Source organism: Eptesicus fuscus, chromosome 19 (genome assembly GCF_027574615.1).
Source record: "Eptesicus fuscus isolate TK198812 chromosome 19, DD_ASM_mEF_20220401, whole genome shotgun sequence".
In the NCBI taxonomy this organism is placed as follows: domain Eukaryota; kingdom Metazoa; phylum Chordata; class Mammalia; order Chiroptera; family Vespertilionidae; genus Eptesicus; species Eptesicus fuscus.
Window position 1 is genome coordinate 14,525,686 of NC_072491.1, and position 18,251 is coordinate 14,543,936.

General features: G+C 43.7%; 1 protein-coding gene across 4 annotated transcripts in view; it reads left to right on the forward strand.

The window, feature by feature from the left end:
• The window catches only part of ATP6V1C1 (ATPase H+ transporting V1 subunit C1), a 36,481-nt gene extending 25,868 nt beyond the window's left edge, over positions 1-10,613 (forward strand). For 3 of the 4 annotated variants that reach the window (XM_008148484.3, XM_028156006.2, XM_054708483.1), the window contains 6 exons: positions 2,003-2,071; positions 5,861-5,953; positions 6,048-6,141; positions 6,838-6,935; positions 8,766-8,892; positions 9,999-10,613. In XM_008148484.3, coding sequence (XP_008146706.1) covers positions 2,003-2,071; positions 5,861-5,953; positions 6,048-6,141; positions 6,838-6,935; positions 8,766-8,892; positions 9,999-10,094 — 577 coding nt within the window. In that variant the 3' untranslated portion in view covers positions 10,095-10,613. Of the gene's footprint in view, positions 1-2,002; positions 2,072-5,860; positions 5,954-6,047; positions 6,142-6,546; positions 6,691-6,837; positions 6,936-8,765; positions 8,893-9,998 lie in introns of those variants that run through there. The other variant, XM_054708482.1, reaches the window with a different exon arrangement.
• Positions 10,614-18,251: the final 7,638 nt, after the last annotated feature.

An 18,251-nucleotide genomic window follows, 5' to 3' on the forward strand; every position in this document is an offset into this window, starting at 1 on the left:
AAATAAAGAAGCAAAGGATGGAATATATCGGAGCTTAGAAAATTTTTTTTCTGTAAAGGGCCAGAGAGTAAATATTTTAGGCTTTGCAAGCCATATGTCTCTGTTATAACTATTCAACTCTGTCACACCAACTTGGTGGTTTTAACCGAAAGTTGCCATATACACAGTATGTACACAAATGGATGTGGCTATGGGTTTTTTTAATCCTCACCCAAGGAGTGAGGATATTTTTCCCATTGATTTTTAGAGAGAGTGAAAGGGAGAGGAGAGAGAGAGAGAGAGAGAAACAGAGAGAGAGAGAAACATCCACATGAGAGAGATGCATGAGAGAGACTCATCCATCCCACTCTCACCCCTACCTGGGCTGGGGATTGAACTTGTAACCGAGCTATGTGCCCTTGACCAGGAATTGAATCCAATACCCTTTGGTCCAAGGGCCGACACTTTAACCACTGGGCCAAACCAGCCAGGGCTGTGGCTGTGTTTTAATAAAACTTTATTTATAAAACAGGCACAGGCTGTGGGCATAGTTTGCTGGATTAGATAACTCTTTGAAATCTTTTTTGTTAATCCTCACCTGAGGACATGTTTTCCATTGCTTTTTAGAGAGTGGAAGGGAGAGAGGGAGAAAGAGAGAAACATGGATGTAAGAGAGACACATCAATTGGTTGCCTTCCGCACACACCTGCACCTGGACCAGGGCTGGGGATCAGACCTGCAACCCAGGTACCTGCCCTTGACTGGGAATCGAACTTGTGACCCTTCGGTGCCCAAGTGGGCACTCTAACCACTGAGCATCACTGGCCAAAGCTATTTCCCCCCCTTTACTGAAGACTGTATTATTCTTTGCTTATGGATAAGAGCTTAAAACTAAGAGTTTGGGTCCTGGCTGGTGTAGCTAAGCAGTTTGAGCATTGGCCTGAGCACTGAAGGGTGCCAGGTTCAATTCCCTGGTCAAGAGTTGCAGGTTCCAGAGCTCATGTGGGAGGCAACCAATCGGTGTGTCTCTCTCACATCGATGTCTCTCTCTCTCTCCCCTTCCCTCACTCCTTTCCCTTCTCTCAGAAAAGCAATGGAAAAAATATCCTCGAGTCAGGATTAACAACAGCAACAAAATTAAAATAAAAGGAAGGCTAATTACCTAGTTTAAAGAAACACACAACACAGAAACTAAGGGCTCCAGAAGTTGTATTTTGTGTGTGAGTTATGTAACTCATCCCTGCTGTACTGGAACACTGATTATTTATTATCAATTTCTGTGTATTTGTGTTTTTATAATATATAGGAAAATACCTTTGCCCAGATAAAAGATTGGTCTCATTTAACCTTTATTTGAAATTGGTGTTTAAAGCCAGAGGTTTTCATAGTTTTCTGTACACTGTAATTGAAACATAGGACATAAGCACCTTAAACAGAGAATTATTTTCTGTCCTGGTCTACAAACACTGAAGTTCTTTATTTTAAATTACAGACACAGTTGTCACTCCCCACACCCCCAAAAGCCAGTGTTCTTCAGAGAAGGGTGTTGCACAATGCGCTGTGGCAGCATAGTTTGCTGTCCCTTTATTTACTGAACACTTCCTGGTACTCTGTGCTTTCAGTAAATATAATTTCTTCCAGCCTTTCTTAATGGCCCTGAAAAGAAATGATCACGGTTTGTCATGCATGGCCTTTTTGTTTCTTTTTTAAAAATGAGGTAATAGACTTCAACCCTAAAGTTTGAAAGTAGTTGAAAATCTATACTTTGCCTTACTTCCTTTCTAAACTCAGTCCAGGGCTGTGTCTGCTTTGCAATAGTTCCTGGATGTAATGTAGTTCCCGTTTCACTCAGCAAGTGTGTTTGAAATTCACTCTCAGTAGGATACTTGAAGGTTTTATTAAAATAGGTTTGACGTATACTTACTGTAGCCACAGTTCCTGTTTGTCCCATCCTTTTTCTCTACCTGGGTATGGCAGGAGGTAGGACTTGTTTCCCCCAGTACTTACTGCACCTTTCCTGCAGGTTAAACCACAATGACTGGATGAAGCAGTATGAAACACTAGCCGAGATGGTCGTTCCCAGGTCTAGCAAGTAAGTCGGAATCTTTGTAAAACCTGTTTTTTTCCTAGAATTCCTTTTACAGTTTGGATGTTGGGTTAGGAAATACCTTTATGTCTTTCCTTTATGGTAAATTATATTTTAGAATCATCTTTTTCACCTTATCAAGGAGTTACATTAACTCCAGCTATCATACTTTTAGACCTGGGATTGCACAGTCTGGTTGACCCGCTCATGTTTACTGATATAGACATTTGAGGCCACAGAAGTGAGGTGGTTTGTCCAGAATCACACATCTGTTAATGCAGGGCTGGCACTAGAACCCAGGTCTTTTGCTACCTTCTAAAAATTCTTTTATTTATTTATTTATTTAGTTATTTATTTATTTATTTATTTATTTTTAAATATTTCTTTATTGATTTCAGAGAGGAAGGGAGAAGGAGAGAGAGATAGAAACATCATTGATGAGAGAGAATCACTGGTCAGCTGCCTCCTGCATGCCCCCTACTGGGGATCGAGCCCACAACCCAGGCATGTGCCCTTGGCCAGAATCGAACCTGGAACCCTTCAGTCTGCAGGCTGATGCTCTATCCACTGAGCCAAGCTGGCTAGGGCAAATTTTTTATTTTTTTAAAATATATTTTTAGTGCTTTTAGAGAGGAAGGGAGAGGAAGAGATAGAAACATCAATGATGAGAGAGAATCATTGACAGGCTGCCTCCTGCACAGCCCACACTGGGAATTGAACCCGCAACCTGAGCATTTGCCCTGACCAGGAATCAAACCATAACCTCCTGGTTCATAGGTCGACACTTAACCACTGAGCCATGCCAGCTGGGTCAGATGTTGATTTTTTGAGACCTAAACCACAAACCAGTGTTCATCATGAAATATTCTTTTGGAGGGAGCATGGTGAGGGAGGGGGGCTCTCCCTTTCACTCACACCAGCCCTTCCCTTGGTAAACTGAAGACTCATGTGTCTTGACACTAGTTTTCCACTAAAGCTCTTTATCCTGACAGATCACACCTCTTATACCTCTGTGCTCTGTAGGGCATTAAAGCCATAGGGGCTGACTTTGTCTGGGAGGCAAGGGAGGGAGGAAAAGAAGGACCCCATACATACAGTATGTCCCCCCAAGTTGTACATATGCCAAGCCTGGGTTCCAGGGGAGTAGTGTGTAGGCTAGTTAAGTAAGCCCTAATTTATTCTAAAGGAAGGACTGTAAAATACTACTTTAGAGCCCGGCTGGCGTGGCTCAGTGGTTGCGCATCGACCTATGAACCAGGAGGTCACTGGTTTGATTACCAGTCAGGGCACATGCCTGGCTTGTGGGCTCGATCCCCAGTGTGGGGTGTGCAAGGAGGCAGCCTATCAATGATTCTCTCATCATTGATGTTTCTCTCTCTATCCCTCTCCTTCTCTGAAATCAGTAAAAAAAGATAAAAACAAACAAAACACCAAATACATAAGTAATCTTACTTTAGAGATGTCCACCTTTTAAAAGTCACTATAGTAGTTTCAAGGGGAAAGTGTCAGGCAGTTACAGGTTAGCCCAGGCAATACCAGTCTTCTGAACGGCCTGCAAGTGCTCATGACCAGCTGAGAGTCCCAGCCCTTCCTCACCCAGTGAAGACGTCTGTTGTACTCTGTTTCTCAGCTCAGAAGTCATTTGGAATCACTGACTTGAAAACTTTCTGTCTAAATGTAGTCAAGAGCAGAGCAGCCGTGCAGCCCGCACCGGGACGAGGGTGGAAGGTCAGTGCCTGTGGGGAGACAGGCTGTAGTGGGTTAGTCTGGAATCCTGCCCGCTGTTTAGGAAAGGTCTCTGTGGCTCGATGCTGGGTGCTTTGGTTATCATAATAACTAACATTTTGGAGTAATGACGATGTGCTAGTCATTGTCCTAAGTGCTTTATTTTTAACTCAGTTATAAGTAGTAATGCTTGTGGCTTTTTGGCATGATACTTGGGAGGAGGAGTGAAGATGCAAGTGGAATTCTGAGGTAGAAGAATAGATTGAAAAATACTATCTCAAACCTGAAAGAAACATTCATTTAAAAATGCATGAAATCTAGACTCGTATGGTTCAGTGGTTGAGTGTCAACCTAGGAACCAGGAGGTCACGGTTCCATTCCCGGTCAGGGCACATGCCTGGTTTGGGGGCTTGATCCCCAGTAAGGGGGCAGAGGGGTACAGGAGGCAGCCAGTCAGTGATTCTCTCTCATCATTGATGTTTCTCTCTCCCCCTCTCCCTTCCTCTCTAAAATCAATAAAAATATATTTAAAAATGCATAAAATCTAGCTATTTGCAAAATATTCTACCTAAAGTCTTCAAGTATTGGACAGTTTGAACTATTGCCATTATTGTGTTTTATGTGCATGGATGTGTATAAACGCCATGTCAGTATGACAGCCAAGAAAGTGGAGGCCGGGCTGCTGTTCTGCTTCTTGTGTAAAATAAAAGCAGTTCAGAAAGAGGTACTTAGCATTTGTGCTTTCAGAATTACCACTTTCCTTTTTGTCTGTCTGCTTTTGCTTGTTAAGGTAATTTGAAAGGGTCAGGTCCCTGGTTCACCTCTGCCTCTGTTGTTAGAAACAAACTCATTGCTGCTTCATAGAGCTTTTAATTCAAGGAGCGAGAGCTCCAGATGGGGCACAGGAGCCTCGCTAGGAAGACCTAGAAAAGACCCACTAGCCACTGTGCAGAGGACTCTCTCTTGTTTCGGGACAGAATCACTTTTATGAAGAAAGTCAGGGAAGATGTCTTGACAGTGAAGCAGGCAGGTGGACGGGAAGCAGTCCAGATGGCAGGTCTTTTCAGTGACGTCCCTGAGAGCTGTGACTGGGTGGACGTGCCAACCTCTCTGGGATCTAAAGCAGGGGTGGGGAACCTTTTTCAGCCAAGGCCCATTTGGATATTTATAACATCATTCACGGCCATACAAAATTATCAACTTAAAGATTAGCCTGCTATACTAGTATTTGGTCAAACATTTAATTAACCCCCCTCTAATGTCTTGGCAGGGCCAGGCCAAATGATTCCCACTGGCCAGGTGTTCCCTACCCCTGTTCTAAAGCCTAACATGGCCCGACCGGCATGGCTCAGTGGTTGAGCATGGACCTATGAACCAGGAGGTCACGGTTTGATTCCAGGTCAGGGCACATGCTCAGGTTGCGGGTTCAATCCTCAGTGAGGGCGTGCAAGACAGCCGATCAATGATTCTCTCTGCCTCCCTTCCTCTCTGAAATCAGTAAAATTAAAAAAAATTAAAATTGAAAAAAGCCTAACATGGAACCCTGAGATGCATAAAAGTGTGTTTTTTCAGAGGTTATTTAGACGTCTGTGTTAGTTTTTGATCTAGAGTGTGCTGGGGGAAAAGGAAAGAACTGAGGTGGGAGGTTCGGGCAGTACAGAGGGTGGGCCAGGCCCCAGGGGGTTGGGCTGGCCTGGAGAGAGAATTAGGTTTCCAGAAGAGAAGAGGATGCAGCAAGGAAGCGAGGAGACTCTGGAAACAGCCCAGCTGCTGTCGGCCAGCCTGGCACTGATGTGGATTGAACAGCATGGTTCTTAGAGTGTGGGTGCTCTCCTCGAGTTACTGTTTAGTACCGTTTAGGATGCAGTAGATGTAATACAGGGCTGTTATGGTGAGTAAAAACGTCCAGGACTCAGTGTCCTCAGTGTGTGAGGCAATACAGATGGATAGCACTGAGATGGTTTGGGAGGGCTCCTCGTCCTCCTCCTCCAATGTTTCTGAATTCCGTCTTCACTATTAAAGAGAACAAATGAACCTAAGTTTTACTGGGACGTTGTCTTCTTCCCACAGCGTGCTCTCAGAGGACCAGGACAGCTACCTGTGTAACGTCACCTTGTTTAGGAAGGCCGTTGATGACTTCAGACACAAAGCCAGGGAAAACAAGTAAGATGATTCCTTCTTCTGTTTGTTTTCTTATCTTGTTGAATCACCTGTACACCGGTGTGGACAATTTTGTTTCCCCCCTCCCCACGTTTAGATTCATTGTTCGTGATTTCCAGTATAATGAAGAGGAGATGAAAGCAGATAAAGAAGAGATGAACAGGCTTTCTACTGACAAGAAGAAGCAATTTGTATGTATTCTTAACATTTAGCATTAGCCATGTTAAGCAGAAGAAAATCTGATGTTGCTTTTATTTGTTTTAAAAGGAAGCAAAACTCTTATTTTGCTTTTAAGACATTTGATTTTAAGTATTTTTTCTATTAAATAATCAGAATGAATTTTCGCTAAAGCTGAGATTTGTGAGTAGTTGTCTTAAAATACATACCTAAAATTAATTACTCCTTTTAGTCCATATCAGATATTAATTTTAAATGCAGCGTTTTGGTTAGAACCTCTGTGGTGGAAGTGTTATATAAGTAGTAGCTTTCTCTTTCCAGTAGTAAGACTTTTTCTTTTTTTGAGGCAAATTTTTTTAATGCCGCAATGTTTTACTGAAGCAATTTATTGAAACTATTGGAGAATTATTATGTTCTAGGCAAAATGGGAACAGGAATGGATTTGGTGTCCACTTTCTTGCCATCTTCAAATATCGGACTATTGTGAAGACCAAAAGATTGTGTGGAAGGGGAGACGTGACTAGTGAAAAGGTGTTTCTCTTGTAATGAAAGAGAAAAGAAAAGCAAGTTTCACTTTATAAACCATATTATCTTAGTTGGGAGAAAACTAACCCTAACCAAGTAATATCTAATAAAGCCAATGGGTTCATCTAATTCCTACTTGCCATTTTCAAGACCAGATTTGTGGTAATTTTTTTCCTCTTTTATAGGGACCACTTGTGCGGTGGCTGAAAGTGAATTTCAGTGAAGCATTTATTGCGTGGATTCATGTGAAAGCATTGAGGGTTTTTGTAGAGTCTGTTTTAAGGTAAAGAAAGTTAATTGAGAAACTTGGATCTGAAGAGCTTATAGAAGCCTTTATATTGGACCCCTTTATTATAACACACAATCCAGTAATAGGAAATTGACTTGTAGAAACCAAAGGGCCAATCGTGAGGAGAGGCTGTCCGTGTCACCCAGCTTATTGCATGTGTGTGAGTCATGTGCCTTAACACCGGGTTTAGGACAAGAGCTCCCTGCTGCTGTACTCTCAGGTTCTCTTCTCATGTATTTAAGCTAAATGTAGATCATACAATATTAGCCAATATTTGTTTAAAAGAGATTTTTCAGATATTTACATGTTATACACAGTATACTAATGACTTATTTGAAATCATTGTTTCATTTAACCTATAATATTTAATATCCTAATATATAAAAACCCTGGGTCCGCCACAACCAGAGGCTCAACCAACCAGAAGTCAGTCCTGCAGTCAGCACTGGGTTGCCGTGGCAACCCAGCACTGACTGCTGAGGGGGCTGCGAAGCAGGCCCAGAAAGAGGCCTGAAGAGAGAAGCAGGGTCTGATCCCTAGCCTCTGTGGCAGCTGTTGATCAGCACTTGCCTCTCTCTTTCTCTTCGGGCCGGGCCAGCAGCCACACCTCCATTTCTCTCCAGGCCTCTACCAGGGCTGCTGATCAGCCCCGCCTTTCTGATCAGGCCCCGTTGATAGGCCCAGAGACTCTGACTGGCATAGAAATCAACCAATTAGAACTAAATCTGGGTAAAGTGTGAGGAGCCAATGGCTGCGTAGGAGGTGGAGCTTTTGATGCTGACTGGCATAGAAACTGACCAATCAGAACCAAATCTGGGTCAACTGTGAGGAGCCAATGGCTGCCTAGGAGGCGGGACTTTTGATGCTGACTGGCATAGAAACCGGCCAGTCAGAACCAAATTGGCCAGCAGAGGAGGGCAGTTGGGGGCGAGATCAGGCCAGCAGGGGAGGATAGTTAGGGGCAATCAGGCCGGCAGGGAAGGGCAGTTGGGGGTGAAATCAGTCCAGCAGGGGAGGGCAGTTGGGCGGGGACCAGGCTTTCAGGGGAGGGCAGTTGGGGGCAAGATCAGGCCGGCAGGGGAGGGCAATTGGGGGTGAGATCAGGCCGGCAGGGGAGGGCAGTTGGGGGCGAGATCAGGCCGGCAGGGGAGCAGTTAGGTGTTAATCAGGCTGGCAGGGGAGCGGTTAGAGGGTGATCAGGCTGGCAGGCAGGCGAGCGGTTAGGAGCCAGCAGTCGCGGATTGAGAGGGATGTCCGGATTGAGAGGGATGTCCGACTGTCAGCAGTCAGACATCCCCTGAGGGGTCCCAGATTGGAGAGGGTTCAGGCTGGGCTGAGAGACACCCCCTCCAGTGCATGAATTTCGTGTACTGGGCCTCTAGTTTTGACATAAAATCTAAATCATCTTGTGATCCTCTGTACATGTTACTCATATTAGAAATTGTTACAGACTTACCTGCAGCTATGCTATTTTAAGATTACTTTGAATTTTCAAAGTAGAAGTGGGTAATCTCATATTGTTTATCTTGTAAGTATTTACTAAGTTTACACATTATCACGATTTTATTCATAGGTTCCCTTAAAAATTGAAGAGTCATTAAAGTAATTTCTAATAGATAATTGGCTTTCATTTTAGAGAAAAATACCTAGTGGACAATGAGGACCAGAGGAGGCTTGAGTTTCTATGTATATTAGTTGAACTTGTAAAATGAGGTACCATCTCCCCATTAGCTGTGGTTAAAGGAGAGTATGAAAATATTTGCTTTCACAATAAAGTCTGTGTGTGTGCTTGTGTTACATACTATTTTTTTGCTTCCTTATAAGGTATGGCTTGCCAGTGAACTTTCAAGCAATGCTACTTCAGCCCAATAAGAAAACAATGAAGAAACTAAGAGAAGTATTATATGAATTGTATAAACATCTAGATAGCAGTGCAGCAGCTATCATTGATGTAAGTACTCATTAGATAGCCTTGGAGAATAAGAACTGGAATGAATTTCAGAAAAAATTGGAAAAGATAGACAGAAAAGGGATAGTGAATATCATGATACCCATTTTTTAAAAGTTATTTCTAAGTACTTTTGAGATTCTCAGTTAATTGTTTGATAAACATAGCCAGTAATTTACCTTGTTTATCCTGTTTCATGCTTGTTAGAGCTGGGATTTCTAAAAGCCAGTCATTATCTTTCTTTAAACCAGATGTTCATAGTTGCAGAAATACAGAACTAACCAGTGATACTAGTTATTTACAAAAATTATAAATTTCAGAGAAGAAAATAAGTAGTAGTTATTTTAACTTTATTTGGTAGAAGTAATGAGTTAATAGATGAGCATTGTAAAGCAAATTGTTTTTCTAAAATAGTATGTGTTCATATCGTTCAAACAGAAAATAAAGCATATGTGTTTTTTGTCAATTGTTTAAAATTGTAGTGGGCTTTTATATTTTTTATTTCAAATATCTTGATTTTTTTCCTCTTTAGGATGGTAAATCTCACATGTGTACTAGTTAGAACCTATGAAAAATCAGGGTGTTTTTTTATAGACGCAAGTGCAAGAAATGACCTTCTGCATTTTCATGGAATTGTCAATAAAATAGAAGGTCTAAATATTTGCTACATAATTTCCTAACAGTAAATTCTTATAATACGCATATGTAATATATGATTCCTTTAAAACAAAGCTTCGCTTGTTTTTATCCAATACTTTATTTTCTTTTATCCTGTAAATTCAATACTCCAAGCCTGAGATTTAAAAGTAGTTTTTTACAGTGCACATAAAAAGGGATGGTAGGGTCAGGTAAGCACACACAGGCTTTGGAGTCAGAGCAGGCTTGAAGTTTGGCCTTACTGCGCTGCCTTTCCGAGGGCAAGTCAACTTCCTGAGGTGGTTTCCTCATTTGCAAAATGGAGGTGATAATGCCTACCTCAAATTAAATTAGCAGAAATGCAAAACCTTAGTCCAGAGGAGGTGTTTAATAGAAGGTACATGGTAATACTTGACTTCTTCGCTTGCTTTTTCTATAAGTACATAATCGAGCCATTTGTCTGATTTCCATAGGCGCCTATGGATATCCCCGGCTTAAACCTGAGCCAGCAGGAATACTACCCCTATGTCTATTACAAGATCGACTGCAACTTGCTGGAATTCAAGTGAACAGAGCTCCTCCCACAGCCCTTCCTTGTGTGGGTGTATGCTCACAGGAATAGGCTGAAGGATGGCAATGCTTTTAACCCTATCACCCTGGCTTGCTTCTGACCCCTCTTCCTAGGTGAATTCTCCCATCGTGGTCCATTTCCAAACATTTTCTTTGAAAAGAAAAATGTATGTCTTGTTTCTTTTTATTGATCAGGTCTGTAAATGTGTACTGAAAAAATCAGAGTCTATTTATAAATAGAATAGTTTATTTAAAGAGGTCTTTCCTCATCCATGTTGTGATATGCGTAATTCCATTTGTTACTGTTGTGCACAAAAGCCTTGTTTACAAGGGAATGGTGTAAACATTTATACCATTTTGCTCACTATATTTAGTAGACATAACTGTTAAATAGTTACTGAATCGTGATGTAAAGAAATGTGACAATATTCAGGTATGTGCTTTCTCAATGTTTCAAATGAAATCTCTGAGCTTTGTTGACATCCACAGGAGAGAATAAAATGACCTGTGCAAAGGTGTATGTGGTGTGCGTCCCTTCAGGTTACAGTTCAGCTTCAGAGTGAATGAATGGGATCATAGCTCACTTGCTGTGCCGCTTTCAGGATGGGCATTTACATTTGGACACTAGACTCATGGTTCTCAAATCATTAGGAAGTAGTAGGGCCAATTTTGAATAAAGTATAGCCAAACTATGCAGCTTTAGTCACTTGTTTTGTCTAAGTGTTTTACACATTTTAAAGATCGATAATGATAAAAGCCTTTCTTTTGACATTTATGACCTAGTCTGAAGATAGAAGCATTGCTAGCCTTAGTGCACGACTTAGTTTAGCATCGTTAGAGCTTTTAAACGAGGGTTTTGTGGCAGAGCTGCCCTTCCTGTGCCCTCGCCGCCTAGTTAAGTGGGAGAAAGAAGTTTACATTTCATTTTAAGGGCATTTATAAACGATCCTATTTTCTCTAGAAAATTAGTCTCCAAGACGCTTGTATTTCAAAAGTAATTGTTAACTTCAGACTATACAGACTTCTAAAAGTAAAACATGAGAGATGATGCCTGCTCCCTCCACTGCCCTCCCTGCCCTCCCCACCTTCCCACCCCCAGCCAATTGCTTCTTCCCAAGGAAGTTTATGTATGTATTCTTCCAGGCCTTTTTGATCTCCACAGCATATGTCACACACACACACACACACACACACACACACACACACACACACAGTTTATTTTTAAATAAAAATAAGAGCGCACTGCACATATTCTGTCACCTTTTTTCTTACTAGTGTACCCCAGATATCCTTGTGTGTCCATGTATCTAGAGCTACCTCATTCTTTTAACCAGCTGCGTGGTTTTCCATCATGTGTTTGTGCCATAATACAGCTGACGGGATGGATAGCAGCTTGTTTTGGTTTCTGCTTGTACAAACACTGCTTTAGTAAACATCTGGCACAGATGTCTTTGTTTCCTTCTATTAGTATTTCTGTAAGAGATCCTGGAATCAAATTGGAAAGTGTGTATGCTTACATTTTGACACATACTGCCAAGTCATCCATTAATGTTAATTGTAAACTTGTTTGGAATGCAGATTTTATTTTCAATTTTCCTTCGGATAAGAGGAAGCTGAAAAGCTTTGCTTTTGATATAAAATTCTGGTTCTGTTTCTTATGAGTATTCTTTGAGTCTTAGGATCTGTAAAAGGAGTATAATCTCTATCATGGGCAATGTGTTTTGCTGATTAAATGATTTGTAGGCCTACACAATATTTAAGGTTTGGTTTAGACTTTAATACTATTATGATACGAGGAGGTAGAATTGTATCAAGTTTAAAATCCCAGCGTAGGTCTGGAAATACGGGACTTCCGCTATGACTTTTCTCAGGGACGCCGTCCAGCAGAGTGGCTGAGTGTAGCTCTGGAGCCAGAGCCCAGCTCTGCCGCTGAACAGCTCTGTGGTCTCCACGCTCGGTCCCTCCTTCACGGCCTAGAGATTCCCCACTCACAGGGCTGCTGTGCTGAGGAGGCAAGTTCCCATCCGCACATAGGGAACGTAGGAAGGTGCCTGGTAAGTGCTTGAAACATGTACTTACAATCCTGGAGGAGTGCTGGTCGCTCCTCGTTCACTGGTGTGTGATCTGGAATTTCATGGCCGGGGACACTGTGGAGCCTGAAGACCAGAAGGAAGTAATTGTGGGGGCGGGCAAGATGAATAACAGAGCTTGTGTCTGTAACATAACATTAAAGCAGTTTGAGTGTCTCGAGCTCAGTCGTGGTGGATTATTGACGTTACTGGCAGCTCCCTTTCCTGGGAAGGGGCTGTTTCATCACTGGCCTTGCTTTGTGTGACGAATCTACTGGTTCTCTAGAGCTGAGACCCTTCAGCTGGTGCGCACACTCGCCACCTCATCCCTGCCCTGTTCATGGTGCGAGGACTGCTGGTCCCCATTCTACACTGCAGGGGCTGGGGGTCAAAGAAGTTAAGGGATTTCTTTGTTAAAACTCACAAGATTTGAGTTGGAATCAGAACTTGAACCTCGGAGTTCTGACTGCTGAGATCTTCGCTTGGCACCATGTCTCCTGCCTTCCACTAGGTACTTACTGTGTAAGTGAGCCAAACGCATTCCATAACCGGAGTTCAAGTTAGTGATGTGGAACGGACATGGGGCCCAGCCAGTGTGGCTCAGTGGTCAAGCATCGACCTATGAACCAGGAGGTCATGGTTCGATCCCTGGTCAGGGCACATGCCTGGGTTGTGGGCTTGATCCCCAGTAGGTGGCATGCAGGAGGCAGCCAATCGATGATGTTCCTCTCATCGATGTTTTCTATCTATTCCTCTGCATTTCTCTCTCTAAAAAAAAATAAATAAATCAATAAAAACCTATTTTTTTAAAAAGAAAAGGCATTGGGCCAGGTCTTTCGAGCGTTGGCCTGTGGACCGAAGGGTCATGGGTTCGATTCTTGGTCAAGGGCACATACCGAACCAAGATGGCGGCATAGTTAAACAACTAATCTGCTGCCTCACACAACAATTTCAAAAACACAACTAAAAGACAAAAACGTCTACCACCCAGAACCACGGGAAAGCTGGCTCAGTGGAAGATTTACAGCTGAGAAGAGAAAGGAGCACAATCGCTGAAAAGCTGAGGTACGGAGGCACGTGAATCGGGCCGGCGGCGGGCGGCTGGGTGCGCGGCTTTTTTTCAACCCGCAGGGAGACAAGCTCCCGATCACTCTGAAATCCAGTTTCTGGGGACACTCGGGGGACCCAGACGCCTACAGGGAGAAGCTGGACTCTCGGCCATCGGGTCGGAAAGTGAGAGTGACTTTTTTGCAGAGGTGCGCCCAGCAATCATTGTTTACTGCGCTGGTGCGCGGGGCGCAGGGACTTGGAAACGGGAAAGGCAAAGACGGCTGACGGCAGCCATTGCTGTTGGCCACGCCCCAGCCTAGTGACGCCCTGAGACCCCGCCCCGCCCTGAGGCTCCGCCCCGCACATTCTACAAACCCGCCCAGGCTCCACACAGCGGCTTTTGCATATAAATGGCCTGTTCTGTGGCAGCTTAACCAACTACAGCTCCAGACTGCTCCAAAACCGCCCAAGCAAAGGAGGCGAAAACTAGCCCTTGCTGTAGCTCCTGCTGGGGAACACATAGTACACAAGGGTACACCAAGAGTGTCCACCTCAAGTAACTGGGAGGCTGACCCGTTGAACCAATAGGACACCTAGTAGACAAAACTACCCTACCAACTCAGGGAAGCAGAGAATATGAGAAGGCAAGGAAACAGATCACAAACCAAAGAAATGGAGGAGAATAAGCGACTGGACATAGAGTTCAAAACCACGGTTATAAGGTTTTTCAAGAATTTCATGGAAAAGGCCGATAAATTCAATGAGACCCTTGAGGATATGAAAAAGGACCAACTAGAAATTAAACATACGCTGACTGAGATAAAAAATATTATACAGAGACCCAAAAGCAGACTAGAGGATTGCAAGAATCAACTCAAAGATTTGGAATACAAAGAGGCCAAGGACACTCCTCCAGAGAAGCATGAAGAGAAGAGAATTCAGAAAGTTGAAGATAGTGTAAGAAGTCTCTGGGACAACTTCAAGTGAACCAACATCAGAATTATGGGGGTACCAGAAGAAGAGAGAGAGCAAGATGCTGAAAACCTATTTGAAGAAATAATGAACGAAAACTTCCCCTACCTGATGAAAGAAATAGACTTACGAGTCCAGGAAGCGCACAGAACCCCAAACAAAAGGAATCCAAAGAGGACCACACCAAGACACATCATAATTAAAATGCCAAGAGCAAAAGACAAAGAGAGAATCTTACGAGCAGCAAGAGAAAAACAGTTAGTTACCTACAAGGGAGCTCCCATACGATTATCAGCTAATTTCTCAACAGAAACCATGCAGGCCAGACGGGAGTGGCAAGAAATATTCAAAGTGATGAATAGCAGGAACCTACAACCAAGACTACTCTACCCAGCAAAGTTATCATTCAGAATTGAAGGGCAGATAAAGAGCTTCACAGATAAGAAAAAGCTAAAGGAGTTCATCACCACCAAACCAGCATTATATGAAATGCTGAAAGGTATTCTTTAAAAAGAGGAAAAAGAAGAAGAAAGATAAAAATTATGAACAACAAATACATATATATCAACAAGTGAATCTAAAAGTCAAGTGAATTAAAAATCTGAGGAAGAGAATAAACTGGTGAACTTAATAGAATCAGAGGCATAGAATGGGAGTGGATTGATAATTCTCAGGGGGAAAGGGGTGTCTGTGCGGGGAATATGGGAAGAGACTGGACAAAAATCATACACCTATGGATAAGGACAGCGTGGGGGGAGGTAAGAGAAGAGGGGAGGTAGGAACTGGGTGGTGGGGAGATATGTGGGGAAAAAGGGGAAACAATTGTAATCTGAACAATAAAGATTCATTAAAAAAAAAAAAAAAAAAAAAAGGGCAAATACCTCAGTTGCAGGTTCAATCCCCAGCCCCGGTCAGGGCGTGTGCAGGAGGCAGCTAATTGATGTGTTTCTCTCACATCAGTGTTTCTTTCTCTCCCCCTTCCTCCCACTCTCTCTAAAGAAAATCAATGGAAAAATATCCTTGGGCGAGGATTAAAAAGAAGAGCTTGGGTGTGGATCATGAGATACTAAGTTGTGCTGGTGTTTGGCAGGAACCCGGGAGCCCAGAACATTTCGTCATTGATGGACAAGGAAGTCTAGGTGTTGCATACTAATTTCAGTAGCCTAACTTACTCAGCCGGGAAGATTTCCCTGCCTCTGATAGTACTTCCTGGAGTTGCTCTGAAGCAGACACTGTGGTCTGGTGGAACATAATCCATATGGATTTTTGAATGAGCACAAATCAAGTAGTACCTTTAGAGTAATGTCTATATAACAAAAGCCTAAGTGACCCTTACAGTGGAACGACCAGAACGACCGGTCGCTATGATGCGCACTGACCACCAGGGGGCAGATGCGCATGCAGGAGTTGCCCCCTGGTGGTCAGTGTGCTCCGACAGGGGGAGCGCCACTCAGCCAGAAGCCCGGCTCACAGCTGGTGAGCGCAGAGGCATTAAAAAGAGGGGGGGAGAGAGAGGAATGTTAATGATGAGAGAGAATCCTTGATCAGCTGCCTCCTGCATGCCCCACACCGGGGATCTAACCCACAACCTGGGCGTGTGCCCTGACTGGAAATCGAACCATGACCTCCGGGTTCATAGGTCGATGCTCAACCATTGAACTGTGCCAGTCAGGCAGCAATCTACATTTTTAACCTACACCCAGGAGCCGAGCGGCCAGCCAATTACAATCAGACTGCCTTTTAAAGATTCTTCTGTGAACCCCCAATAGAGCCCTTGAATTAGGATTTGTGAGCCTCTTGCGGTTCCTTCCAAATTGTGATTCTTCTCCACTTCACACAGATCATACTCATTAGGATCATTCTGGGCAATCAGTTTTCCTGCCCTGTCCCCTGAAGAAGCATTATGTATCCTTCATCAATAGAACCAGCAAGTTCTGCCTCCATGTAGGTGTCCTCTACCCTTTCAGGACCTTAGTATGTCAGACTGAAGTTTGCAAACACTGTCTAATACGACCGAGGTCACATTTTTTTATCTTTGAATTCTAAACCCACTTTGGGTGTGATTTATCACTGCTTGTAAAGTTTAAAACAACAACCAAAACACAGACTTTCAAAGAATGGTGTGCATGAGGAAACTAAAAGGAGATACTAAGATAAAAGTGAAAAAAGGAGTTGAATGCAGCAAAGAGTATTGCCAGTTTTAGACTCCCGCAAAAAAAAAGTTTTGTAAATTGTATGTACAACACTACCTGAACTTGAAAGTAGCGTTTGTTTAACCAGAGGATGAACAGAAATGATCAGAATATTAAATCCCAAGAGCAGCTTTCGTGTACTTCACCATTTCCTGGTATGTAGGACTTTACTGGAGAGTTCTGTGACAGGTCGTCCTTCATTTATCTTTTTCACCAATACAGCTGGCCAGATTTCATATTTAACTAGGTACATATTTGGGTCTATTTTCCAAGTAATTATTCCTCAGTATAGGTTTTAATGTTACTGGAAGCATAAAGTAACATGTTTTAAAATAAGGATAAAATAAGAATTGACTTTCGTACACAGGTACCGATTTTACCGCAAGAGGGCACTGTGGTACCACTGAAAAGCAAACAGTTTTTTTGTTTGTTTTCCCCCTCCCCTCCTCATGGTTTGGTTATGAAATACTGTCGATGTAGAGAAACCCATTCTGATTTGGAATATTTTGTTAGAAGTGTTTGTTGACACAAAGTTCTCAGGAAATAGTAGGCGATGCATTCATTCTGTGACTTAATCCAGCCTGTGTGTGTGTGTGTGTGTGTGTGTCTGTGTGTCTGTGTATAGAACCCAAACACCTTTCAGATGACTTGTGCCAACCAGTGACAAAATTTCCACCTAAGGTTAGATGAAAAAAGTAAAGATGTGTGTCCACATGCCTATCTCTGTGTGTGCATACATATTTAATAAGCACATATTCACCAAATAGTTCTGAGCACAGACTAGGAACCAGGCCTTGCTTGAGGTCCTGGGAATGTGCTGCTGAGCAGTAAGAAGGCACAGTGGCTAGTGGCTCCTGCCTTGGACAGGGCAGGTGTCTGGTCACCTAGGAGTCAGGAGCCCCATAACTTGAGTTTCCAATGCGCCCCATGTCCTTTGGCTTTATTTGTTCCTCTAACTGGAAGAGCCAGCCCGGCTCCAATTCACCTTGCTCTCCAGGTTTAATTTCCCCACGAGCCTGAGACACGAGGCGAGGAGAGGGTTGCTTTCTGAATCCCTGTTGATGTGCCTCGGACGGCTGCACAGACCGCTTTCTTTCTCTCTGATCACAGAAGACAACGGCACGTACTCTGTGCCTTTGTGTATAGGAGGGTAAACCGGGTGTGATACTGCAAGACCCAAAGCTGTTTCTGATGGAAATATTGACTCAGCGGGACTGAACACACAGCTGCGTGGTTCTGATGGGAGCGTGGTTTCTGCTGTCAGTGCTCACCGAGCGCGCGTCCCGTGCGGGCGTTTGCTGCGCCAGGCTCTGTAGGGAGGCAGCAAGGAGCCGCTCAGCACAGGATCTTGAACCTTGGTTGTCTCTGTTGACTGTTAGGAATTTAAGAGGTTCATAAAATAGTGAGCAGTTCCGGTCTCTAGCAAGAAGTCTAGTGACGTCCCGGGGCCCGTGGGAAAGAGGCAGGTTGTATACAGAGGGGTAGCACCTTGTCCCGGGTTGTTTTCATCAGCGACATGTCGGCAGGGATCTCACCTCTCTCTCCAGGTCAGTGGCACCGCTGGGCACTGCGGGACAACGGCCGAGGGAGCAGGGCGTGTGGCCAGTGCTCTAGCTTCTCCCCTTTAGCTGCTCTTGGCTCATTGGCTGTCTCTCACCCTTTGCATTCAGGCCCTCAGGCACCCAGGGGCCCTTCTTCCCTCCTCCACTCCCAGCCCTCCTTCCCCCCAATCTATTGGCAGCCTCCACCGGGCCTCCTTGTCCCCCTCCCTGCTCACCTTCCCTTCACCCTGTTGCTGATGGAAACAGGATTCTTTCACGGTTTCGTGGGAAACGCATTTCAAGGATGCATGCCTAGGAGGAGGGGCGGTATT